Raw genomic sequence first — 26883 nt, forward strand, 5'->3', positions numbered from 1 at the left:
ACAGAACTTGTGTAACTGTGTCAGGTTTGTAGGCCTCCTTGCTCGCACATGCTTTTCAGTTCTATCCACAAATTTTCTATCAGATTGAGCTCTGGGCTTTGTGATGGCCACTCCAATACCTTGACTTTGTTGTCCTTGAGCCATTTTGCCACTATTTTGGATGCTTGGGGTCATTGTCCATTTGGAAGATGCATTTGCGACAGAGCTTCCTGGCTGATGTCCAACCTAAGTGTATGTAAAATTCTGACTTCAACTGTATATGTATATATAAACTCAACAAAAAAAGAAACGTCCTTTCACTTTCAAATGTTTTTATTTTCAGCAAACTTAACATGTGTAAAGATTTGTATGAACATAAAAAGATTCAACAACTAAGACATAAACTGAACAAGTTTCACAGACCCATGACTAACAGAAATGGAATAATGTGTCCCTGAACAAAGGGGGGGTCAAAATCAAAAGTATCTGGTGTGACCACCAGCTGCATAAAGTACTGCAGTGCATCTCCTCCTCATGGACTGCATCAGAATTTGCCAGTTCTTGCTGTGAGAAGTTACCCCGCTCTTCCACCAAGGCACTTACAAGTTCCTGGACATTTCTGGGGGGAATGCCCTAGCCCTCACCCTCTGATCCAACAGGTCCCAGACGTGCTCAAGGGGATTTAGAGCCGTGCTTTTTGCTGTCCATGGCAGAACACTGACATTCCTGTCTTGTAGGAAATCACGCACAGAATGAGCAGTATGGCTGGTGACATTGTCATGCTGGAGGGTCATGTCAGGATGAGTCTGCAGGAAGGGTACAACATGAGGGAGGAGGATGTCTTCCCTGTAACGCACAGCATTGAGATTGCCTGCAATGACAACAAGCTCTGTCTAATGATACTGTGACACACCACCCAGACCATGATCGACCCTCCACCTCCAAATTGATCCCGCTCCAGAGTACAGGCCTCGGTGTAACACTCATTCCTTCGACGATAAACACGAGTCCGACCATCACCCCTGGTGAGACAAAACTGCATCTCCTAACAACATGCCTACAAGCCCTCAGTCCAGCCTCTCTCAGCCTATTGCGGACAGTCTGAGGACTGATGGAGGGATTGTGCATTCCTGGTGTAACTCGGGCAGTTGTTGTTGCCATCCTGTACCTGTCACGCAGGTGTGATATTCTGATGTACCGATCCTGTTACACGTGGTCTGCCACTGTGAGCACGATGAGCAGTCCTTCCTTTCTCCCTGTAGCGCTGTCTTGGGTGTCTCACAGTACAGACATTACAATTTATTGCCCTGGCCACATCTGCAGTCCTCACGCCTCCATGCAGCATGCATAAGGCACGTTCACACAGATGAGCAGGGACCCTGGGGCATCTTTCTTTTAGTGTTTTTCAGAGTCCGTTGAAAGGTCTCTTTAGTGTCCTGAGTTTTTATAGCTGTGACCTTAATTGCCTACCGTCTGTAAGCTGTTAGTGTCTTAACGACCGTTCTATAGGTGCATGTTCATTAATTGTTTATGGTTCATTGAACAAGCATGAAAAACAATGTTTAAACCCTTTACAATAAATATCTGTAAAGTTATTTGGATTTTTACAAAATTACCTTTTAAAATGCAGTGTCCTGAAAAAGTGACGTTTCTTTTTTGTTGAGTTTATATATATATATATATATATATATATATATATATATATATATATACAGACCAATCAGCCACAACATTTAAACCACCTGCCTAATATTGTGTAGCTCTCCCTCGTGCCGCCAAAACAGCGCCAACCTGTATCTCAGAATAGCATTCTGAGATTATATTCTTCTCCCCACAATTGTACAGAGCGGTTATCTGAGTTACTGTAGACTTTATCAGTTCGAACCAGTCTGGCCATTCTCTGTTGACCTCTCTCATCAACAAGGCATTTCCGTCACAGAACTGCCACTCACTGGATGTATTTTGTTTTTGGCACCATTCTGAGTAAATTCTAGAAACTGTTGTGCGTGAAAATCCCAGGATATTAGCAGTTACAGAAATACTCAAACACAGCCCATCTGGCTCCGCAAATCTGGGTCCTGAAGAAAAACCGGTTAAGAAAAACTTCTCAAAATATTTGCATGGGTATGAAAAGTCTTGAAAGATGATTTGGCGTGCGTGCGTGTGTGTGTGTTTTTTTTTTTATTTTATTTTTTATAATCTGATAGCAGTCAAGTTGTAATGCTGAATTTGCTGAATCTGGCAAGACTAACTTACAACATGTTATTCCATTGCAGCTTTCGGGAACGCAAAAACCGTGAGGAATGACAACTCGTCTCGATTCGTGAGTATCTCTTTTTTTCTTTTCCAGCGAGAATGTTTTACAGCTGTTTCGATTATCCTCCCTCTCGAGTGTGTGTTTGCTTTGGATTAGATCAACATGGACTTTTGATCTATGATGTAAACACAGGCAAACGATTCTATGGCTTTTTATCAGCCCATCCCTAAAGATATCTTTCTAATGCAATACATTTCTTGGGAATATTGATTTGCTTCTGTACTATAATACTTTCCCTTTGCGTATCCAGTCCTCTGTTGCAATACCAATATCCTTTTTATGTTCTGCTTTTTATGGTCCAACATCTGAGCACTTTTGGCCATATTCTGATACAGCAACAGTAGAGTGATAACTGTTTGTGCATAGCGCAAGATTCAAGCAGAGCCTGTTGTAACCTCTCTTACAACCACCTCCAGATGTCTCTGCATGAGTCTGTTCTGCTCATTCTCTTTTTTCTTTTCTCTTTTCTCCACTTTTTAAATGGCCTTGGTTCCAGAAGTTTTTTTTTTCCCCATTCATTTTCTTCAAAGGAATTTCATAAATATAATTAAAAAAAAATCTGCAATAAAGAGTTATATGCCATTAACCAAACCAACCATTAATATGGAATTAAATACAATCCCATGAAACATTGCAAATTATGCAATTGAAATAAAAATAAAGATACAATATATAACTGTAATGTACTGTATACAGTTGTTGATTTATAACTATTTAAACAATGTATTTTAAGGTAATTGCAAAATATTCAGACCGAACCAGTTAGGTCATTTGCAGTTCTTCCATGGTAAAAGTGACTTCTGATTGGTGGAGCTTTAGGATTGTGGGTAGTGTTGTCCCTCACCACGAATTCACCTATTAAACGAATAAAGTTTAAATCACACTGGCGTGTGGCTTCTACAAATCATATATCATCAGAGCTCATGGTAGGTCTGACTTGACATGTATTTGTTAATGCTAAAAATCTGTTTCTCTATGGATAATATTAATTGGATTGTTACTTCCTGAACCGTGCTCTTGCACGGAGACAATGTTGAGACAATGTTGTTGAAGTTATTCTACAGCAAACTTGCCAGAGATTAATTTTACCTTGTGGGTTGAAATGCTCAAAAATGAGCGCTGATGAAGCTCTTACATTTCTTGCATCACCCAGATGAAACCATTTGGGTACTGTTGCATAAAACCTAGTGAGTTACCCCCATATGAAAAATAACAAATATGAATTGACATGAATATAAATATTTGTGTGCACTATATTTTTGTATGTTTATTAGAGTACTGCATTATCTTAGCAACATGTTAACAGCAAACAAAGAAAACATCAGTTGTGATTGGAGTCTCCCGTGCACTTTGCATGAAGAGCACTATTTATGTGTGGTTTGTGGAGTTGCTTCCCACATAAAGAATTCCAAATGAGGCTTCGAGATATTCTAGGTGAAATTCTTCATTTCCTCATTTTCCGCTCTGAGCTAAAAGAAGTTTGAAACCATTGAACAATGGCATGCTGTTTGCGAATATTCAGACACCGGACATGCCGCTTGGGGAGGAGCATTTAAATATGTGGATGCACAAGACTACATGCAAAACATCAACTAATATGACATTAAAATGTATTATCAATGCCTACTTGTCACATTCTAAAAGTTAAATTCACATAAGATCAGTAAAAGCTGTTTTAAACAATCGTGATGATTTAAAGTAATACACATGCATTCCATAATTTGTAATTTGTCATGTTTACATTCTGCATTCATGAAACGTATGCTCTTACATGCTATATGCAGACAAACACATGTTATTGTGTTTTTTGATGACTTTAACACTACTGCAAACATGGGTAAATGAGCAGAATTTAGACAAAACAATGATGATTAGAGACATGTTTTTAATATAAATGTGTGAATGGCTGTCCGCTGCAGGTGGCAAATGTATGAAGTGCATTGTCAAACAACAGCGTGAATGGGCACTTAACAGAACTTGTGTTGATTTGGTTCCTTTTGTAGACTAATAAAAAAATTAAAAAATAACGGCATGGTCTTGTAAAATATCTCCATGCGAACAATCATACAGATGTAGGCAAGTTTCCACCAGCTCGCTAATATATAACCGGAATTGGTTGTTGGCCTTAGGTGGAGCACCGATTCACACCTAACAATGACGAGGACCAGTGGCAGTTAGAAGGTGTTAAGCAGCCAGAACAAAAGAGAGAGTTGAAAGTTAGAAGGCAGCTACCTATGTAGGAAGTAGACAGCGAGGCTGACTAGGTTTCGAAAATTTCAGTTTATGATGTGCAACAGTCTGATTCCAATATTAAAAATCCCATACATTTTCTCCATAGGCAAATCGATTTTTTACTTAAACATAAAAACCTTTAAATTGATAGTACGTGCTTCTATTGAAACCTTGTGTCTGCGTTATTTCAAATTTGAATAAAAAAACGAAAGGATTGTATTTTTATTTAAATTACATAATTCGCAATGCTTAATGGGATTGTTGTTGAGTCCTTCATGAAACAAAGTATGTACACAGTCTTATTACCTTTTTGTCTTTTTTTTTTTCAATTTTCAAATACCTGTTTGCTTTAAATCAAAGTGTGTAATGTTGTGACTCACATTGGAGCTGGTTGGTTTGGTTCATGGCTTAAAACTTTTTTATGAAGGATTTGATGAAATTCCCATGGGGAAAAATTAATAAGAAAATACTTCAGGAACCAAAGCAGCTGAAAAAGTAGGCAGGCACTGTTCTGCTCTGTAGAATGTGAACAACTTGAGATTTGATATATTGTCATATTTTTAGTTCTGTAGAATGTGAACAACTTGAGATTTGATATATTGTCATATTTTTAGTAATGTTTTGTATCTCAAGCACCATTTTATCATACAGCTACAAAGAGTTGCACCAGCGCACAGTGAGTTGCACCATTATATTTGTCTTCCACTGAGGCAGTTGCTTTTGAAGAGCTGTTAAATATAAATAAAGAAGTTAAGATTTAAACTGCTCCAGAGACACTGGGCTTACTGTTCCACTCCCAAATGTTTTGTGGCGACAAAGACAAAAAAGTTTCTTTTACCAGTACAGCAGTGGAAAAAAAGCCTTTTTTTCCCCACAGTAGTCCATTACAAATCTATGCAAGATTGGCAACTTGTGTTATGAACAGGCCTGTGCTTGGAAGGAAAGCCACATGGTTTTCGCAGCAAGCCTGCCATTACTAAAGGCCTTGATGCAATGTCATCATAGGGGAGGGATGCCCTTCTTACTGTAAATCTGGTAATGGTTGGGCATATCTTGTTTTGACTGCAAACGAAGGACTCTTTTAAGCAACAAAAAAAAAAGAAGCTTGTCATTCTCCAACCCAGCATGCACTTTTTAATGGTATGTGCTGACCAGTTCTTCTCTTTCTACAGGGGAAGTACATGGATATCGAGTTTGACTTTAAAGGGGACCCCCTGGGTGGAGTCATCAGTAATTGTGAGTATAATTACAGGCTCAATGGCGAAGTGTGTCCCTGCAGTAGTGTTCTTGAACAGTTCAAGGATAAGTTTACCCCAAAATTAGAATTTCATATTTGAGGAGCAGTCTGCTTGGCACACACTCTTGAAGCCATGGTCTATTATATTTAGCTTAATGCTTCCTTATGCATTTGGTTCATATATAGCCTGACAATAATAATTTCTCATATCTATCTATCTATCTATCTATCTATCTATCTATCTATCTATCTATCTATCTCTCTATCTATCTCTCTATCTATCTCTCTCTCTCTCTCTCTCTCAAATTCTAGTCTGTAGCAGCATATATCTGGTCACAAATTTTAATCCTGCCACTCTGAAAAAGTGACTTTAAAAGTGTTCAATCGGAAATGTATGTAGCACATTGAGAAATAATGTATCAACCTGTTTGTTATCCCACAGCAACTTCCTGTTAGTGTTGACACAGTCCAGTGACACAGTTTGTTAATTTGCTTATTGACAAGAGGAGAGTTTTTAACCTATATAGTACAGCTGTCTGATTAACTAGTGAATCACCTAGTTTTCCACCATCCTCGTGATAAACTCTAACTGTACGTTCACACCAGAAGCAGCGAGAGCGTCAAAATTCGCTCTGGCTGCCCTGCCTTTGACGCTCAAGGACGCTCGTGGACGCTCTGACGTAGTTGAAATAGGTGGCAACGTTTGTTCAGAATGCTTTGTCTTGTGAACTATATTTAAAGGGGCCGCAATTTAAACATCCAGACATGTCGACCATTTACTTTTTGCCGACCGATCACAAGTAGCGTATATCCTCATGAACTTTTTAAAATGTGAAAATAAGAAATCGATCGATGGCAGAAAGTAATTAAAATTATAGTTGTTTGTTATCAAAATAAAATAAATTTGTAATAATAACTGTGGTCTTGGTCATATATTACACGGAAACCCGTCCCGGCAATAATTCGTTTCTCCTCCATTTTATCTTCGGAACGAATGTTTGGTGGGAACCAAAGTTTACACGGTTATGTTCTCTAGACTTCGCTAGAGCGGAGCACTTCTATATTTCAATAGGTTGCCGCCGAACCGCGTCACAGCTCATTACCATAATGTTGACTGCGCTTGAACTTCCATCTGACTCCCACGCCGCCCAAGACTCACTTCGCGCCGCTTCTCGCCGCCGAGAGACGCTGGCTGTCATTGAAAATGAATGACTTCCGGTCGATTTGACGCTCTCGCCACCTCTGGTGTGAACGTACGGTAAAGAGAATCGAATCAATATGCAGCCATTAACCCTTTCCCCGCCAAACACGGTATTTTCCGTGTTTTATGAAAAAACGCTTCCCCGCCAAACACGGAATTTTCCGGGTTTCAGTGTTTTAGGTGTTATACGGTAATGAAGACCCCCTGCGCATGTTTTGAAAGAGTACGCAACTCTTTGATCAAAGAAACAGACTGCGATCGTCTCAAACATGAAGAAGTGGAGTATTGAGAAGCTCAAAATATCAGACATAAACATGCCTTTTTATCAGCTTTTTGTCTGAAATGTTGTTTTTTGACAAAACCGACCTCTGTTCAAGTCGCAATAAAAAAAGAACAAATGAAGATAAAATAAAATCGTTTTTTTTGCCTAAAAGCAGAGGCTCAGATATAGCATCTTCATATATTCATGGAAGAAAATATTCTGTGGGCCATTAAAGTTTACAAAAACTCTGGCGGTGGCTGGCAACTTTTTTTTAAAAACGCTGGCGGGGAAAGAGTTAATGATGTCGCTGTGACATCACACTGAATCTCTCTCCCCATCTCTCATTTACACTCCCTCATGTACATGCAAACAGAGACATCCAAAGCATTTTAAGGCATCATAGGCACGCTCCAGACACAAATATTATTAAAAAGGCAGGCTGCATAACCACGCTGTCAGACACAAAACAGAAATACAATAATTGTGAAAAGTTCAATGAAATATTTCAACCAAGATGGTGGACGAAGAAATGTTGATTTATAATTAAAAATAAATTGAATGCTGATTATTAAGTATTGATTAAAAAAGTGTAAGTGCTATGTATTTTTATGCTAATGAGAGAATTCTGGCTTTAGCTTAGCAACATGCTACGGGCAAACTCTATTGTAATCAATTGTGAGAGAAGTCTCGCTTGAGTTTTGTGTGAGGAACGCTCTTTGTGTAATGCACAGAGGTGCTGCCTATCTATAGGGGTTCCAAATTGCTGACTTATGAGAGTCCATTTCAGCTAGGGTGCTACTTTAGCAGACAGCTTCCTATGTAGGCAGTAGACAGCAAGGCAACTCATTGGGGTTTGGAGTAGAGCCTGATATTTCCTAAGGAAAGTGAAACCTTCGTCTATTTCTAGTTAACTGTTATTTTGACTCCACAAACATATATAGTGTAACACAAATAAAGCAAATGTTACTACTTTTCCACTGTTTATTTGAAGTGCTTAAAACAATCCCTACAGTTCTCAATGAGTTCTGACTATTCTAATTTAGTCTAGTTTAAAATGTTACATCTTTGTGCAATCTTGAACAATAGATTCCTTGTGACCCAAGTTTCATGTCCACAGGACATGAATATAACAAGGCTTAACAAGATGCTATAGATCTTTGATCCCTGAGGGCTTTCCTCTAAAGTACGAAACAACATCTTAGTCATCTGATTCCACATCACTTTCCTTATTAGAAACTAGCTGTTTTATTTGAGAAGATTTGAATGAACAGACATCATACACAAGAGTTTTGTTCTGAAATCTGTCAAGCTGCCTACATAGACAGAATTTTAAGGCATGCACACTGCACTCTCGATATTAAAGGTCCTGGAAGCGATTTCAGCCATTCTTCTTCCACGAGACTGGGGCGTTGGATTAGCCATGCCTCCTATTTCCAAAACACAGAACTCCAAAGATACGGTCATTAAAAACAACAGTAGTAAAATAATGGTCTCCACTGACAACTGTTATGAACAAAATTGCTTACAGATGCATTATGCCTCAATAATTTGCTTCTACTACAATACTATGAGAACTTGCAAAATATCAGAAAGGCAAAAAGTGTCATTGTCCATGGACTGTGGACACATTTGTTTGCTGTTTACAAAGTCTACAGCTGTCACAGAGACCAGTGAGATATCTCAGGGCACTTACTTCATTAATATCTTTCAGGGAGTAGGGATATTTTTGCATACTTTTCCATTAAAAAATTGCTTACTGCACCTTTATGGCTGTTCCATAAGGTAGACAGAAACATTATGCTGCCCTCCTGTTATACCTTGTTTTTGCCAAATTCTGAGAAAGCAATGCTAGTGTTTGTTACATTTGTACTTAGAAATCAATTCTGCAAAGTATTGATAAAATGTTCAGTCTAATCTAATTTAAAACAAACTATATTGCTGTATATTCATCTTTGCTATATGTTCTTATTCTTAGAGTATTGTAAAGACAGGCCTGCTGTGAACTCCGAGGTTGTTTATCAATGGTATAAGCCAACAAGTCTGCATTATATGAATGTATTTAAAAACAAAAATCATGTTTAAAAGCAGAATTTCTGGTGATGAACTACACTAGTCGTGATCCCGAGGGGTAAATCCACCAATCAGTAAATCCAGGCAGACAAGCCTAGCAGTGAACACCCACTACCATGATGCACTGAGAATAACGGAATGGAGGCGGAGTCCCCTACATTCTCAAACTACATCTCAAACACTGTTTGTGTTTGTATATATATGTTTTTTTAATAAATAGATTTTAGACATCATCCAGGGACATGGGTATTGACCCATGACCCGAATATATGACAAGAACCACAACTGCAAAAATAATCCACTCAGGTTTTCTTGGTATATACTGTATAACACTTACAGTTGAGAATAACCGTCCGACTCAATGTTCAGCACCATCCTTTTGAAGTGGTCTTAAAATTTTCTTTTTTATATATATTATTGTATTAACTATTACTATCCACTGATAATGTTGGTAAAGTTTTTTTACACCAAAACAGAAAATAAATGTCCACTGTCTCTGGCCCTCAATCTGAAATGCTTTGTTTCTGTTTCTGTCACTGTTCTGATTGACTAACATCGTACAGCCCCTTTTAATCCAGCTATATTTGAAACATAATTTGAATGAGAATGATCAAGCTCCAAAATATTATAAAACAAAATTTCAGGATTTAAACATTTCAGCACATTTCATCCGAAAATCAACCATTTAAAATATTCATGAAAGAAACCGTTTACTTCAGTTTTTGATCAGGTCCAAGTGTTTTTAACTGTCCCATCCTTCAATAGCAGTTGCTTTGCAAAGCTTGAATTGTATTATGACTGGTTCAAAAGAATCAAAACGAGCCAAAAAAAATCTAACATGCATAGTCCAAAGTATGGTTGAAAGACACACAAACATACAGTATCACATCACTAGTGACACATGATCAAAGACAACCATTTAGTACATGTTTATATATACCAACAATTAAAAATAGTGCAGATGAGCACAAGAACACATCCAGGACGCAGAGCAGGTTATGAAACCGAATGTGGTTTCCTTTTCAGAGTTGTAACTTGACACCGCATCTTTTGCAAAGCTGTGCCAGATACATGTCAACGGTCAAAGATGCCTGTCTAGTGCATGTTTATATACAAAAATTATTTAAAATGGTCCAAATGGGTCCCCTTTGAAGTTTAGGAATAGTTACGCCACATTAGGCCTGTCTGTCTTGCACTCTTTCAGTTTACAAACTGAAGCACCAGTGGGCAGGGCCAAGGATGCGTTGATGTAAAGTAGGCTTTGATGTATTTGCTGTAGAGGAGGTTATAAATTTATGGGCCCCCAAATTACATGGGAAAATCGTGAACGTATGTACAATATGTTTTTATAGCATAATTACCTCTTATGTCAAAATATCAAGGAACATTTTTATTTCTTTAAACATTTTTATTCCTTTAAATTCAGCCTATTGAATGTGATGTCTCCTCAGCTTCCACACATTTATGGGATTGTTAAGTGTCCAGTCGATCCACACTTTAAAATATCTCCGGAAATATAAGGTCATCCGGGTATTTCTAACTTACCGTTTTAAGAATATTGAGGATTTGGACATACTACTCCATTGGCATACTATAAAGTTGGGAAGTATGGATATTCGGATGCAGCGTAAGTGAACAACCGAAGTTACTGGCCTTTACTGGAGTTGTGCAAAAGCAATAACAAACAGAGGTCTTTAAGTTTACAGAAGGTGGAAGGTCAGATTGGAGTTCCCTCAGGCACGGAACGTTCCTGCATTCCTCTGCCTCAGACAAGTCCACAAGATCATTCATCTCTGAAAGAGGACAGGAGAAAGTACCTAAAGATCCATAAGTCATTTGATTATAGACTGTCAATTATTATAGACTGTTATTTTTACGTTTAATGCATTAATATGCACAAATATAACAATACATAGACATTAATAGCAACATTTTAATATATTAAACGGATGTTATGTCAGAGTTATGAACCAATTCTATTTGAACTAGTTAACTGAAATAATTCTTAAAACTTACCAACTCTTATGTCTCTTTTGATACTGAAGTTTTAATCCATTAAAATATCTTAACACTTTCATACTAATAAATCAAGACAAGGGCAAGAAAATATTGTGAAACTAGTTTAATGGCCAATTAAACAATGTTAAAATCATTATGAACTCATCGTTAACATTCAAAATACATCCCCCAGCACTACTGTCAATTACAAGAGTGTTTTAGACTGTCACATTTTTATTGGCACCTGGTTAACTGTTAACAGAATTATCAGTAGTTCATTGATAATTCTGCTTCACAATTTTCAGATTTGTACTTTATCTCTACAAACCATGCTCAATGCATAATGAGATAATGAAGACTGTGTGTGATGATACTGATGTTTTCTGCTGGACACACATCTGTGAAGAGAGTGGGTGGTGAGACACATCCCTCTCCCCCACACGTGAAGATCTCCTGTGAGACTTCCTGTCTCAGCTCACATTGAATACAATGAACAATGCGAGCCTCACCATGGATGCCTAAATATTCAGTCTACAGTAATGTGCTGAAAACAGCGAGACACCTTAGTGTTTCTCTGAAATGTATGTAATACGAGTGCAGTATAATATATAATACATTCAAGAATGTATTAAATGAAAATTGTTTCAAAATAACATTTTACTTAAAAACAAACTCAATTAAGGCCAGTAATGTCAAATCAAATTGTAATAAAGATAATGGAGGAAATGTTGCACAACAAATGAATGGTACAAAAATGTGTTTTGGGGTTTCCAGAAGATTTTTACCCATGCATTTCCTTCATAGGAATTTAAAAAAAAACGTTCTAAGCTTTGAACCAAACCAAACCAACCAGCTCCAAGATGAATCACAATAATAGAAAATTTCATTTTAAGCAAAACAAATAATTGAAAATCGGAAAAAATAAAAATGCAAGACTTAAATTCTAAGCTATTTATCCAATGTATCTCGTTTTGTTTTTACATCATGGCCATGTACATGTGCGCCATTTACCTGGGGAAGTAATGGCACCAGGATGCACTGTGGAAAGACAATGGTGTTCCCTGATGGCAGTGACCTCTTTCAGTAGTATAATGCGCCTTGCCACACTGCTCAAATTGTTTGGGAATGGTTTGAGGAACATGATGAATAGATCAAGGTGTTGCCTTGGCCTCCAAATTCCCCAGATCTCAATCCAACTGAGCATCTGTGGGATGTGCTGGACCAACAAGTTCGATCTTACAGGACTTGAATGATCTTCTGTTAATGTCTTGGTGCCAGATACCACAGGACACCTTCAGTGATCTTGTAGAGTCCATGCCTCGGTGGGTTGGTGCTGTTTTGGTGGCACGCGGTGGACCATCAGCATATTTGGCAGGTAATCATATAGTTTTGGCTCATCGGTGTAAGTTGTTTGAGAGTGTAGGAAGACAAACTCAATTACGTCTTCCGCAGTGCTTCATGGGAATGGGCGGTCACTGCTGAGCTCTTTTTGCATGATTATAGTTAACGTGGTAACATTGACTTTTCTAATTGGTGGAGCTCTCTTCAGGAATATGGGTAGTGTATTCCTTCATCGGGAATTTATCTATAACACTTGATTTTCTAAAACTGAAGGTGAAATCACTCTGAATTTTGACTTCTACAGAACTCCATCACTTAACAACTATTGAGCTCCTGGAAAGTCTGTTAGAAGATGAATCCGCTATTGCTAAATGTCAGTTGTTTATAAGAAAATGAATGGGATTTTTATTTCTGGAACTGTTGCGCCTAGATTAGGCTATGTGAGAGTCAACTGTAAATTCTCATATAATCATGCTTTGATATTTCCTTTCGTAGATCTCTTGGAGAAATCCCGTGTGGTAAAGCAGCCCAGAGGAGAGAGGAACTTCCACATCTTTTACCAGCTGTTGTCTGGAGCGTCAGAGGACACGCTCAGTAAGACACCACTTACAGATCACTGGATAATGTGCTATCTGGATAATTTCTACACAATCCATTCAATAGCTTTCAGAACATATTGTGGAAAACATGTTGGACACATCCAAGGGTACCTTAAATGCTCTGAGAAAATAATTTATGGTTCAAATTTGCACCCCATTGGACCATTGCCATTGTTTGACATTGTTATTGAAAGAGAATGCAATAACAGGCTTTGATTTCAGGCATCAAAGGCATGAGCAGGGTACAACACCACAAAGCAGTAACCTAATCTGATGGCCACTGGGCCTCAAGGGATAGCTGGACACTGCTCAAATGCTTGAAAAACTCTGATTGTGTCTTTCAGAAAAACTGAAGCTGGATCGAGACTTCAGCAAATACAACTATCTTAGTCTGGATTCTGCAACTGTCAATGGACTGGATGATGCTGCAAGTTTCAGGACAGTTAGAGTAAGTCTCCTCCTATATATATATATATATATATATATATATATATATATATATATATATATATATATATATATATATATATATATATATAGATATAGTGTGTGTCAGGGGTGGAAACTGAAAAATCATACTCATGTAAAAGTACTATTATTTCCCAAAAATGTAGTGTGAGTAGAGTAAAAGTACCAGTCCTAAAAACTACTCAAGGGTAGCTAATTTAAAAGTACTCATGAGTATTGGGTACTGAGTTGCTAAAGCTATTCCCCTTTATAATAAAATCTGTATGCTTTCAGGTGAGGCCATGTATTTTCAGGTGTTGAACTGCTGTTTGAGGCATAGTCCACATCCATAACAGTTGGCGCTTGGTCTACAGCTGCCATTCAAATTTTCTATGAGTGTTTTGATTTGACAGGAGTTACGGGATTCTCGTAGCCAATCATGTTGATGGATAAAAATAAAATCAGGACAGGGAAGTAGCGAACACAGACAGAGGGAAAATAGTAAAAGTGTACAATTTTTAAACTACTTGGTTACATTTCTGGGAAAACTACTTAATTACAGGAACGCGTGTATTTGCAATTCGTTAATTTAGACCCCTGGTGTTTGTGTGCAGTGTGTGTATAAATATAAATATAAATATAAATATATATATATATATATATATATATATATATATATATTCAGTTGTACCTAGGAGAATTGGTGCTGTTTTGAAGGCAAAGGTCACACCAAATATTGATTTAGCTTTATGTTTACTGAACTTTATATGATGTTAATTGATAAATGAAAACTATTTATGGCATTATTTTTGAAGACATCCTCACTATTCAACATTTTTCCCAAGTGCCTAAAACATTTGTGTGTGTGTGTATATATATTTACCACTCTGTATAATGAGTAGCTTCTTACAGTTTTGACGTAACTTCCCAAACACTGGTCTTGACACATTATAGCGGGTGAGTCATTGGCTCAGATCTCTAACGCCCTGAATGATGAGATGTTAGCAAAGCACATTATCTCCCATCATAACTGGATAAGATCATCCTTTACCCCAGTGAGGTGAAGTTTCATGTCGGCAGTACACTTTGCCTTTTGACATTATGCAATATGAGTTTCATTCAAGGCCTTACTAAATAACAGGGAAGTACATTTAAAAGATGAATTCCACCTGCTCAGTGGAGACTTGTGAATGCAGAAAGATGTTTATCTGTTTTCTTGTCTCACTGGGTGTTTTTTTGTTTTTGGCACCATTCTGAGTAAACTCTAGAGACTGTTGTGCATGAAAATCCCAGGAGATAAGCAGTTATAATACTCAAACCAGCCCATCTGCGATGCAAAGTGGTACGGCAGCTTGCTTGTATCTCTCCCACACCTGGCTTACCACTTGCTGGTGAAGTATCCATTCACTGAACAGTAAATCCACTCCCGTGTTTATTATGCCCGGAACATGTGTCGTGCGTAATGAATAAGCGTGCAGTGCTCCACACAATCAGTTTCTGTGCTAGGATGTGTAGTCGAGTCTAGTGTGTACCTCCTGGAAATGTATATATGCCAGTTTTAGCCACAGGGATTGGGCATAAATATTATTGAAGTTTTAGGATGTGAAAAAAACGGTTACAGCATTAAATGCATTAAATATTCAAATATTAGTAGCAGAAAACAACACATAAAGTTTCCCAGCCCTAATAAATAAATGTCGTTTAAACTGACATTTAAGGTGGGGAAAGATGAGGCATAAATGTATTTACACAGGAATAACACTCACAGGAACAATGTATCACACGTTTGAATATTATATTTTGACAAAATTAAAGAAATATTTATCTTCTGATTCTTTTATAAAAAATGTATAACTTGCTCCGCCTCTGAAACACCTTTGATGATGTCACTGATGTCACAAATCTCTCTTACTTCTAAACCCCTCCCCTCCTACCACCTGACTCCATTATGGCATGTAACCCCTTTTTTACATAATCCAAAACATTTCCAGTGGATAAAAGTCCCGCCCTAAATAAACATTTCTTGTACACCCTTTTTTCACTCGATTATGGATGTAAACTGGGTTGCAAACTGGGGTCAGTGCTGACTTTAATAATGCATCCTAGGTGAAAACCACCTTACCCTTTTGCACCTCTGCTCACTCTGTTGTTGTCTGGTTGCTCAACAGCAGCTCTATGCACACACAAACTGAATTGGCCACATAAATGCAGCACAGGCCTGATTAGGCAAGTGAAAGTTCCATTAACTCCCTTAAACTACTGTCTCTCTTGCCCCAGGCCATCTATATTTTAGACCCCTCTTTGGACACGTTCCCTGCATGATGTGTTCTGGAAATGAGAGCAGAATATCTGTCTTCCAGCAAACAATGCAACCCACATTAAGCTGGTCAGATATCAGCACCATATCAGACATAATAGTGCAGTCGTGGTGAAAAATAGCAAAATGGCACTTAGCACCATGCTAACTTCAGAACACTGCAACTCCTCAAGCACCGACCTCAGGATTTGTCTTTTAACTCCTTGTCTGGGGAGTCACATTCAGTTAATCACAAACATGTAACATTGTAGTTTATAAGGTTAAGAACAAATAAGGCTCTTTGTGTAGGAGACAGTAAACATTTCCACAAGGGAAGCTGTATACAATGTAAAACTTGGCAGAAAACGTTAATTTGTAGAGATACGATATGCCTGCCTTCTCAAAATGAAAATATGGGAATATTGAATCTAATAATTTTTTAATTGTTTCCCCATTCTGAAAGTTAAAGTTGCATTACAATGTATTGAGAATTTTTTCTTGTCATTGGATTTGTGCTGCGTCGCTTTTAAGCCCTTTACAGCTCCCTCCCTGTTATCTCTGGCCTTTAGACCATTGACTTTGTCAATGAACCGCTCACACATTAATTATCAATGCTTCCATGGCATTTAAAATGTAATTTATGGCTTTACCAGAACAAACATTAGCTCATGATCTTGTAGAACAAGTAACATGAGAGAACATGATATGCTGATGCTAAACATAAAAAATGTACAATCATGCAGTACTGTCATATAAAGTTATATAATTGTATTTCTTTCACAGATTTTCCTAGTCAAGTGTTAATACATTTGATTATTAAGTGCACATCCAATGGTCCATGTTTGTATATTGTGATGGAAATGTCTGTCATGAGGTCACTATCTTCCCATTTGTGGTGTAGTTACAGGCCTCTATATGTACTGCCATGTTAAATGCCCCTCACCAGACCACTACTGATTGAAGACATCTTCTCCTCTGTTCTTCCAGAATGCAATGCAGATCGTGGGCTTCATGGAGGATGAAGTTCAGTCAGTGCTGGAACTGGTGGCTGCTGTCCTTAAGCTGGGAAATATTGAGTTCAAACCCGAGTCTCGCGTCAACGGCTTTGATGAGAGCAGAGTCAAAGACAAGAACGGTGAGCGATTGCCTATCAAAGGCCTTTTTTAAAAGATCTGTTTAGATATGGAACTTAGTGAAGGTAGACACTATATTTAATTTAGCATGAAAAAAACAATTCACTCAAATGGGTACAATTCACTCCCAAACTAATCTACATCCTATGAACCATTTGTCTCGCACAACCTTGTATTCATTTGCATCAATTTAAGGATGTGGTCTAGTCTATCCTAAGGTCTATTGTACAACCGTAGGATAACATTACAATTCAAAACCACTGATTTGTATAAGGAAGTTGCTTTCCTCAAAGGCAATGGTCAGTGTTAAATGTTAAATAACAATGATAAATATAACAGGTGCTAGCATTGAAATCAAATACTATAGTGAAGTAGCATGTACTTTGGTATGTAACAGTGCCTTTGTATGTTAACCAGGTTGAGCACTGCTGCCATCTATTGATATGTCAATGGTTATTGATTAAACACTATAACTGCTTGCAGTTGGTTGTATGCAGTTATTGATCATCATGTGGCTAATTACCCTAAAAAAAAACCTTGCATCTTATGGGCATGATATCAATAAATCTTACTGTAAGCATGATAAAAAACGTATGTATGTTTTTGTAACCTGGAGCCTGCTTGGCTAATGTGTATTTGACATGAAATTTCATGCTATTTCTGTAGTGCTATGCGGTGCGACAGGCTATAATTCATTTAAAACTAAATGTTATATCTGCTTATGACTCATTAATTTAGACATTGAATATTTGTACTTTTAACTGCTGTGTGCATTTTCTGTTTCCCTTTTTGATTTGTAACTAGTAGCACCTAATAAATAAGCAAAAAAGTTTTTTTTTTAATATTACCAAGCTATAGAAAGCCAGATTTATTTAATCAAATTGTTTGTTTCTAGGAGTGTTGGATATTCATGTTTGAGACATTACAGCTGATTTTCTGTAAATCTGAATAATTAAATCTTATTCAAAATAATGTCCAGCATCATCCAATCACTGCCAACCATGGTGAAATAATATGTTGCATTATCAAATTCTGAATCTATATTCAGATATCCATTGCCCCATGTCTGCCAAACATGTTGAGTGGTCTGAAACCAAACTTTTGGTCAGATTTTAGGATTTAATGCACTTAGCTGCATAGAAAGCTATAGGATGCTCCCTTGCTCCCTATTTAATGAATTACTTAACCTCCAGTGTGCTGTCCATACCTGTCAACACTTCCGTTTTTCCAGAGAGTCTCCCGTATTTCACACCCATTTCCCGACCCCCTCCCGTTTTATTGCTCCCGGAAAACTTCCAGAATTTGTATGTCCCAAACCTTGTTATATGAATAATCATATCAATATATTATTCCAAGGTTGTCCAGTTGCCAGATCTTGTATGAAACGCATCCTACTCACACTATCGACACATCATACAAATTTCAACCTATTTGTGACCTCAACCTGGCAACTTACAACCCAGTTGTGCTGTTGATATCTGCGCAGGTAGTAGACGAGGGAAGTTGAATCACGCATCACTGCAGGGCTATAATGGTAATCTGGCATACAGGGCATTTTCTTGCCTTCCGCCACGTCTGCCGGCTGGTCATTCCCGTCTTCCTGGATGACGGAGGGGACAAGGGGAGGGAAATAAAAAAATATGTGACACATACACGCCATAACGGTAACGTTGCCAAATTAACAAAAAAAAAATTTGAAAAAAAGAGGAAAAGGCAAACACGGAGCGGCAGTGGGAGAGGGAGAAAGAGAGAGAAGAAAAAAACTCTTACTCGCCTGCTTGGTCCTCGGCCACTCCTCAACCCCCTAATGGACGACAGCCGCGCCTCCCCGGGCGGATCAGAGGCAGTCCTCTGGCCCCTGGCGAACGGTATGACCCGCCACATTTATGGTGGACAGTAGGGGTCTCCCCCACTCCTGCCGTCTTCGGTCGGCCTTTATCCTTCTCGAGGTCTAATTAGCCTGATTAGGGGCCGGGTGTGCGGAATCACGACCTGGCCCTGCCCTCCGCCCTGCCACAATGATGAAGAGTTCAAGATGTTGCCCTGGCCTCCAAATTCCCCAGATCTCAATCCGATTTAGCATCTGTGGAAGTGCTGGACCAACAAGTCCGATCCACGGCGGCTGCTCCTTGCAACTTAAGGCCCAGACAGACCAAGCCAACATCAAATAACTAGCGGCAACAAAAGCCTACTGTGGTGTCGCCTCAAGTTGCCTGTGTCTGGTCCAAAAGTTGCTCTTACGTAAGGTCTGTGCCTGCATGACAGGACATAACTCTCCATACGCTGGTGGCAGTAGTCTGTATTCAGCATTCAAAACAGGAAACCGGAAGAACTAGGACTGCAGATATACATACCGTAAACAAAGCGGTGCTTGCTTGCCATTTTCACACCAATCTCGCTCACTACAGACGAATGCTCAGATAAGATGAAGATGAAAGATGAGAGGGCCTTCTGTATATGTGCCCTGTTGACTTTGTCATTTGTTTGCTTTTGCCACTTCCATTTTTCTTCTTGTGCACTGGTTCGCTAAGCTGAACAGCCAGTCAGACTGATCTGTCTCACCAACGGGCTCTGTCGGCAGTTCAACATGCACAATTGGCCAAAAAGCTGCCGATGGGGGTCCGACTAGTGCCAACAGTATGGAACACACCACAAAAACTAGGCCGACAGACACTCAACAACGGCCCAACATTGGCTGACGGCCGACCGTTGGCTCGGTGTGTCATGGTCTTACAGGAATGAAGGATCTGCTACTAATGTCTTGGTGCCAGATACCACAGGACACCATCAGGGGTCTTGTAGAGTCTCAGCGGATCTGCCCTGTTTTGGCAGCATGCAGAGGACCAGCAGCATATTAGGCATGTGGTCATAATGTTTTGGCTAATCAGTGTACATTCATACAGTTGAAGTCAGAGGTTTACATACACTTTAGCCAAATACATTTAAACTCAGTTTTTCACAATTCCTGACATTTAATCGTAGAAAACTTTCTCTGACTTACGTCAGTTAGGATCACTACTTTAGTTTAAGAATGTGAAATGTCAGAATAATAGTAGGGACAATTATCATTTATTTCACCACATTCCCAGTGGGTCAGAAGTTTACATACACTTTGTTAGTATTTGGTAGCAATGCCTTTAAATTGTTGGGTCAAATGTTTTGGGTAGCCTTCCACAAGACTCTCAAAATAAGTTGCTGGAATTTTGGCCCATTCCTCCAGACAGAACTGGTGTAACGGAGTCAGGTTTGTAGGCCTCCTTGCTTGCACATACTTTTACAGTTCTGCCCACAAATTTTCTAACGGATTGAGGTCAGGGATTTGTGATGGCCACTCTAATAACTTTGTTGTCCTTAAGCCATTTTGCCACATCTTTGGAGGTATGATTGGGGTCATTGTCCATTTGGAAGTCCCTTTTGCGATTAGGTTTAACTTCATGGCTGATGTCTTGAGATTTTGCTTCAATATATCCACATAGTTTTCCGTCCTCATGATGCCATCTATTTTGTGAAGTGCACCAGTCCCTCCTGCAGCAAAGCACCCCCACAAAATTATGCTGCCATCCCCATGCTTCACGGTTGGGATGGTGTTCTTCGGCTTACAAGCCTCACCCTTTTTCCTCCAAACATAACAATTGTATGGCCAAACAGTTAAATATTTGCTTCATCAGACCAGAGGACATTTCTCCACAAAGTAAGATCATTTGGAAATGGCTCACAATGATGAACCAGACTTGTGGAGGTCCACAATTTTTTGCTTGTAAACTTATGACCCACTGGACTTGTTATATAGTCAATTACAAGTGAAACAATCTGTCTGTAAACTATTGTTGGAAAAATGATTGTGTCATGCACTAAGTAGATATCCTAAAAGACTTGCCAAAATGATAGTTTGCTAATAAGAAATCTGTGGAGTGATTCAAAAATGAGGTTAAATAATGAGTTTTAATAACTTCAACCTAAGTGTATGTAGACTACTGACTTCAGCTTTATATACATTTTGACTTACAGTTTTGTTGAGTACAAACAAGTTTATAGATATTAGTTCTTTGTTTTATTTGTTTTGCCCTGCATATGAGATTATTATGTCATGTTAGAGGAACTTGCTGTTCATCACAGCTGTTTTTCTAGTAGTTTCCTATGGTGAGTGTAGTGACCAGTCCAGACTAAACGCCACAGTCTTTGTCAACACCTCCACTTATATATTCCTGTGTCTGATTTGTCTGCTGTGCTTAAACCCATTAGCAGTAATGTGCTTTCCTCTGCCTTTTTAACCTGACTGCTATGGGCCAAGGTGAGACGGATTGAGCTGGAGTTTTGGATGAAGGGGGCGTATACCTGGTGTTCAGATCCTCTTAAAAACCTTAGAGAGAAGCACTTTCAAAATGCTCTTTAGCTTAACCTGCTCAAAGGGAGCTTAACAGATATCAGAGTCTAACCAGAGCTGGTTTTGCTTCAGGACCCAGATTTTACATTTGACATGAAGTAAACAGGTAAAGTGCTTTGAGTGCCTAGAAAAGCACTATATAAATGTAAGGACTTATTATTATTATTATTATTATTATTATTATTATTATTATTATTATTATAAGTGGTGTCACAACACAGAACCAAAATTGTTCATTGTTCAGAAGTAAACAAAATTGTCCAATTGCTTTAGCATGGCACCAGCTTTATTATTGCTCTGACTTAGGGATTTAAAAAACAATTAGACCCCATGTAGGGCCCCTAAGGGATCTCAGCACCAGAATAAGATACAGACATTGGGGTGGACTCTTGGCCCAGGCCTACAAGCAACCATTCAAGAACACCATAGCAACTTCCTAGCCACACCCTTGCAACCAGCCACAACACCCGGTTATTTTTGCTTTATTTGTTCTAAGCTTTGGAGACTTTGTTTATCTTTGGCTATTAGGAAATTTGTTTACGTTGCATAACACATTGTCTGTCTAGTCTATCCATGAATAAATCTTTAATCTGATCTGCCTGGCTTTGTGTTTTGTTTTCTGTGTCAGACCTGAAAGAGATGTGTGAACTGCTGGGCATTGAGCAGTCAGTGCTGGAGAGAGCGTTCAGCTTTCGTACGGTGGAGGCCAAGATGGAGAAAGTTTCTACCACACTCAACGTGGCTCAGGTCAGCACATGCAGCACCTTGCACTTCCAAATGTCACAAAAGAAACAAAAGGTTCAAAAATCCCACAGTTTTGTGTAGGGCTTTATTCACAATATTTTTGTGCAGATGTAGCACACTTGTGAGTGTAATATTGCTTTTATTGCAACATTAGTTCGTTTGTACATTTCTTCTCTGCCTGCAAAAAAGTTCTAAAGAAGACAAATTCTCAAGCCACAACTTGCTTTTTATTTTAGGTTTACATTTATTCATTTAGCAGTTAAAGTTCTTAATCAAGTTTTAATTGCATCAGAAAAGTACTTGCCAAGACTTTTTTATTATTATATATTGAAGTTGTGAACTTGTGGTGTTTTGTTTGGAAACTAATCTGTATTTTTGATCAAATCAGTGTTTTGTTTATTTCTGTTGTTTATGTGGTTAATGACATTGTTTTTTAGCGAAATAATGGAGCCAATGAATATAAATTATTGACTCACTCAACATAAGACACTCATTTGTTGCCACCTACTGAAATAAAAATGCCATTTTCAGAAATGATCAGTGAATGAAATAAAAATGAATGGAAAATCCTCACCACTGTTTGGAAAGCTACAAACACTGAGAATTGGAGTGATGCAAATAGTGAAGCATCGAAGTGCTGTTGGGCTATATATCAGCACTCTTTGAATGCTGTTTGTCTAATCGGATTCGAGGATTGAAACTAAAAATATATGTAATTTCTTACATAAATATTAAAAGGCTTTAGCTATTTTACGCTGCTCTACTGTGAAAACTTGCTGTTTAGAAGCATGTTCAGTGGTGATAATGTGAAGCCACTCCAGAAAGCCATTGTAACAAACATCTGGCCAGACACAACAAAGACATTCATGAAAGAGAAATAGACAAAAAGATGTTCTTGGCCAATCCTCATTAAAGGCTGCTAGAATGACTTTAAACCCAAAGGCTTGATTACAGATGGCATCATTTGATGTAGCCTTGGCTTTACATGTTGTTAAGAGTTCAGCCACTAACTCAAAATACATTCTTCTGCCAAGATAAATTGATAAACTTTAGACCTCTGTGCACTTGGAACCAGGCCACATGATGAGCCGGAAAACTATTTTTTGTTTACACTCTGTCATTGCAAGAGGGATGCAACACTTTAAAAGAATATTTGAAGCTAGAAATGAATTAGTATCTTTATGCTTTCAAGATGGGTAGTTGAAATACTGTTGAAAGTACTGTGGTGTGACATGTTATGCTCTTATCTAAAAGCTACTATATCTATATATATCTATAAGCATTTAGCTAAAATAAGTGATCAATATTTTTTTCCCAGAAGAGACTGTACATTTTTAAAGGGGTCATGACATGAGAAACCAAATTTGCCTTGATCTTTTGGTATATAAGAGGTCTTTGTATCATTAAAACGTCCTGCAAGTTTAATATTTTAAGACGTCCTCCCCATTCTAAACGAATCATTTATTTAATCAAGCTCAAAATACAGCTCGTTCTGGATTCATGGTTAGAAGTGACGTGACGGTTAGAAGTGACGTACCAGCGTTTGCATATGACCGCCTCCAGCACAAGATAACTACGCTTTAAGCGCAAGACAACTACGCTCATTTCAGTATCGCCGTCGCCTCACAAGTGTTCAGTCGATGGACAGCGAGCTCTGACAGAGACTACTTGTGCACAGGAAAATTACGATGCCACACAGATGTGCTGTTCCTGGCTGCGGTCAAACAAAACCTCTGAATAAGCTGCCGAAAGATCCAGACGTCAGGGAAAAATGGATGCAGTTTATTTTTTGCGGACGTCCCAGTCACGGCAGTGTTAACTTAAGCATTTGTTCTGTACATTTTAAGGATGACTGTTTTGAGAACAAATCTCAATATGATGCTGGCTTTGCCAGAAAACTGTTGCTCAAAGATAAGTCTGTGCCGACTATTCTGGGAACAATGACGACGCAAACTGTAAGTAATCTATTTTAAACTTTAAACTACTTTTTAAAGCGCAATTTCATTCATTATGAATAATCACAGTGTTTTTACTTAGTTTACTTGCATATTGTTCTGGCTGGGGCGTCAATAATTGATACATAGGCACTGACGTTAGCCAATCATAACAGTGGGCGTTAACACTGAAGTCTTAAATGGAAAACGCCCCCAAAACAGACTGTTTGAATCAGAGGATGAGAAACAGGGTGGGAAAAGGTCATAAATCACTAGATTTTAAAAGTTTTTCTTAAAAAAAAATATATTAATACTATAATTGCACCTAAGGGAACATAATAATACAATAAAAAAACCCATGTCATGACCCCTTTAATATGTATACCTGCAAAGAGTTTTTGTCAGCTTTTAAGAGAACATAAGCAAATAAAAGGCTTATTGACATTGACTAAAAGCATCAAAACACCAAATCTGATTTAATTTTTATTTCATATGTTAAAAGAAATGGTAACCAGTTACAGGAACTAAGATGTAGACTTTCCCTTATACATTCTCAGTGTTGATGTTGATAAAAAAAAAAGTACAGTTATTATGTTATTCAGATGGACTTAACATTGTTTGTAATTTCTCCCCTTTCAGGCCTATTATGCCCGTGATGCCCTTGCCAAAAACCTATACAGTCGCCTGTTCAGTTGGCTGGTGAACCGAATCAATGAAAGCATTAAGGTGTTTTGCTCTAGATTTTCACATTGAATCTCTGCTCTACACTTTAAGGCCTGGACAGTTTGCTATAAGCTTTAGCTACTTGAATAATAATATATTTGATATAAAGGTGCGCTCAGTAATTTTTTGTAATCTTGGACTTACAGTGACACCTAGTGGTGTGGATGCAGCATCATTCGAATGCAATAGTTTACAGTTACCAGTGCTATTGTAGAAATGTATTATTCACAGTCAGCCATGATTACTTTAATCAATGAGTGTAAGTGTCAAATAGCAGGATGGTTACTGAGATTAAGAGAGTAGTATTCGAAATGGTCATGTGATTCTAACATGGCAGCACCCATGTGTGGACCCTCTCCATGTAGAACAAAACTGCTTTTATAAGGTTACTGATATGACTGGAGTCTTCATTTTAATGTGAGTGCTCATGATTTTATATATAGGTTTCAAAATTAAAATACATTTCTTTAGAAATTAATAAACTTTTTTAATGAGGAAAAAAATTACCTAGTGCACCTTTAATGGCACCATTTGAAGGCAACTCTATAGACCCCTTGAGTACTGACGTTTGTTACTGCCACAGTAATGCAAGAATTCATATTTAGTGTATTTAGCCTAAACAAATGATGTGCACTAAATTACTTTCTTTTGTTCTGATCAGGCTCAAACCAAATCCCGTAAGAAAGTCATGGGAGTCCTGGATATTTATGGTTTTGAAATCTTTGAGGTGAGAGATTTGGTCTTTAGAAATGCTGTCTCTAAAACTGTTGCAGCATTCTGCCCCTTACGTGAAGCACTGTCAGATATCTAAACTCTCACATGGGAATCACATGTCTGCTGAAAGTCACTGTAACATGCTTAATGATGTCTCTGGATGTTTCTATATTCTAAATATGTGTTGGACTTTAATTTGTCTGACGCTGTCAGTTAAAAATGTGAGAGACTACAGTTTAATGATTAAAAACAACACATCTGTCCATGTGCATGTTCATGTCCTAATATTATTGTTTTAAACTAATTATATGGCTGTAATTAATTAGTTGTCACTATACTCATTTTGATTTAATGTCACAAGTGTTTAAAAAAAATTTAAAAATCCAAAATGTGGTTCTCAGGTCCACGTGGAATTTTCATTCACAGAACCTCAGTGGAAACTTGTGTACAACATCCTCCACCTCTTGCATTTATTAAAAATTTTGGCTAATTTGATTTTTTTTTATAGTAACAATAAGAATATTGAACACATTTTGCATATTTAAATTAATTCCACAGATTTTCGCCCAGAATGAGCACAGAAAAGGCAACAAAAGTCCATCTGGGCCTGCTAGTTCCCCTTTTTTGACATTCGTTATCATTTGTCCTTTGCATGTATTCTACTGTCTGACTGTATCACTCTCTCCTGAATGTTGTTTATGTTGTTGTGGCCATGGCGACAGAATGGAGTAAGTAGATCTACAGCGGAAATACTGTTGCAGTGTGCATGTTGCGATTTTAGCCGTTAATCCTAGTCTTAATTCTGCTCTTTTATCTCAGCAGCATAAGCCACTGTTCAACCTTGAAGCGCAGTGTCCCCTCAAGTGCAAGACTATGAGTCTGACTGATTCAATTAATGTTACAGCATTAGTTCCCTTCAAACAGTGCATCAGTTAGAAGACCTGACAAGAACAGTCTACCTAAAATCACAATTATTTGCTGACCCTCATGTCATTCCAAACCCGTATGTTGTTATTTTTTCTGTGAAAAAAACAAAAGGAGAGTTTTTGAAAAATCTTTACGCAGCTCAAAAATGAAAAAATGGCATTTTACGGCAAAAGAGATGATTTTCCATAAATAAACGACTCCATTTCTGTCCCTCACACATTTGGATTCAGAAGACTGAATATACAACACCAGTCATATAAATTACTGTTATGGCTCTTTTATGGTGTTTTCTGTCCTTTTTGGGAATTGACATCCTGTGGTTACTATGAGCAGTTGTTTTAAGAA

General features: G+C 38.1%; 1 protein-coding gene across 3 annotated transcripts in view; it reads left to right on the top strand.

Annotated features, from left to right (window-relative positions):
* The window catches only part of LOC127654692 (unconventional myosin-Ib-like), a 146717-nt gene that overhangs the window by 88119 nt on the left and 31715 nt on the right, over window positions 1-26883 (top strand). For all 3 annotated transcript variants that reach the window (XM_052141969.1, XM_052141971.1, XM_052141972.1), the window contains exons 6-13: window positions 2256-2302; window positions 5701-5764; window positions 13133-13231; window positions 13581-13684; window positions 16967-17114; window positions 22125-22243; window positions 24814-24900; window positions 25559-25624. In XM_052141969.1, coding sequence (XP_051997929.1) covers window positions 2256-2302; window positions 5701-5764; window positions 13133-13231; window positions 13581-13684; window positions 16967-17114; window positions 22125-22243; window positions 24814-24900; window positions 25559-25624 — 734 coding nt within the window. The remainder of the gene's footprint in view (window positions 1-2255; window positions 2303-5700; window positions 5765-13132; window positions 13232-13580; window positions 13685-16966; window positions 17115-22124; window positions 22244-24813; window positions 24901-25558; window positions 25625-26883) is intronic.

This window comes from Xyrauchen texanus, chromosome 14, assembly GCF_025860055.1.
Source record: "Xyrauchen texanus isolate HMW12.3.18 chromosome 14, RBS_HiC_50CHRs, whole genome shotgun sequence".
Lineage (NCBI taxonomy): Eukaryota > Metazoa > Chordata > Actinopteri > Cypriniformes > Catostomidae > Xyrauchen > Xyrauchen texanus.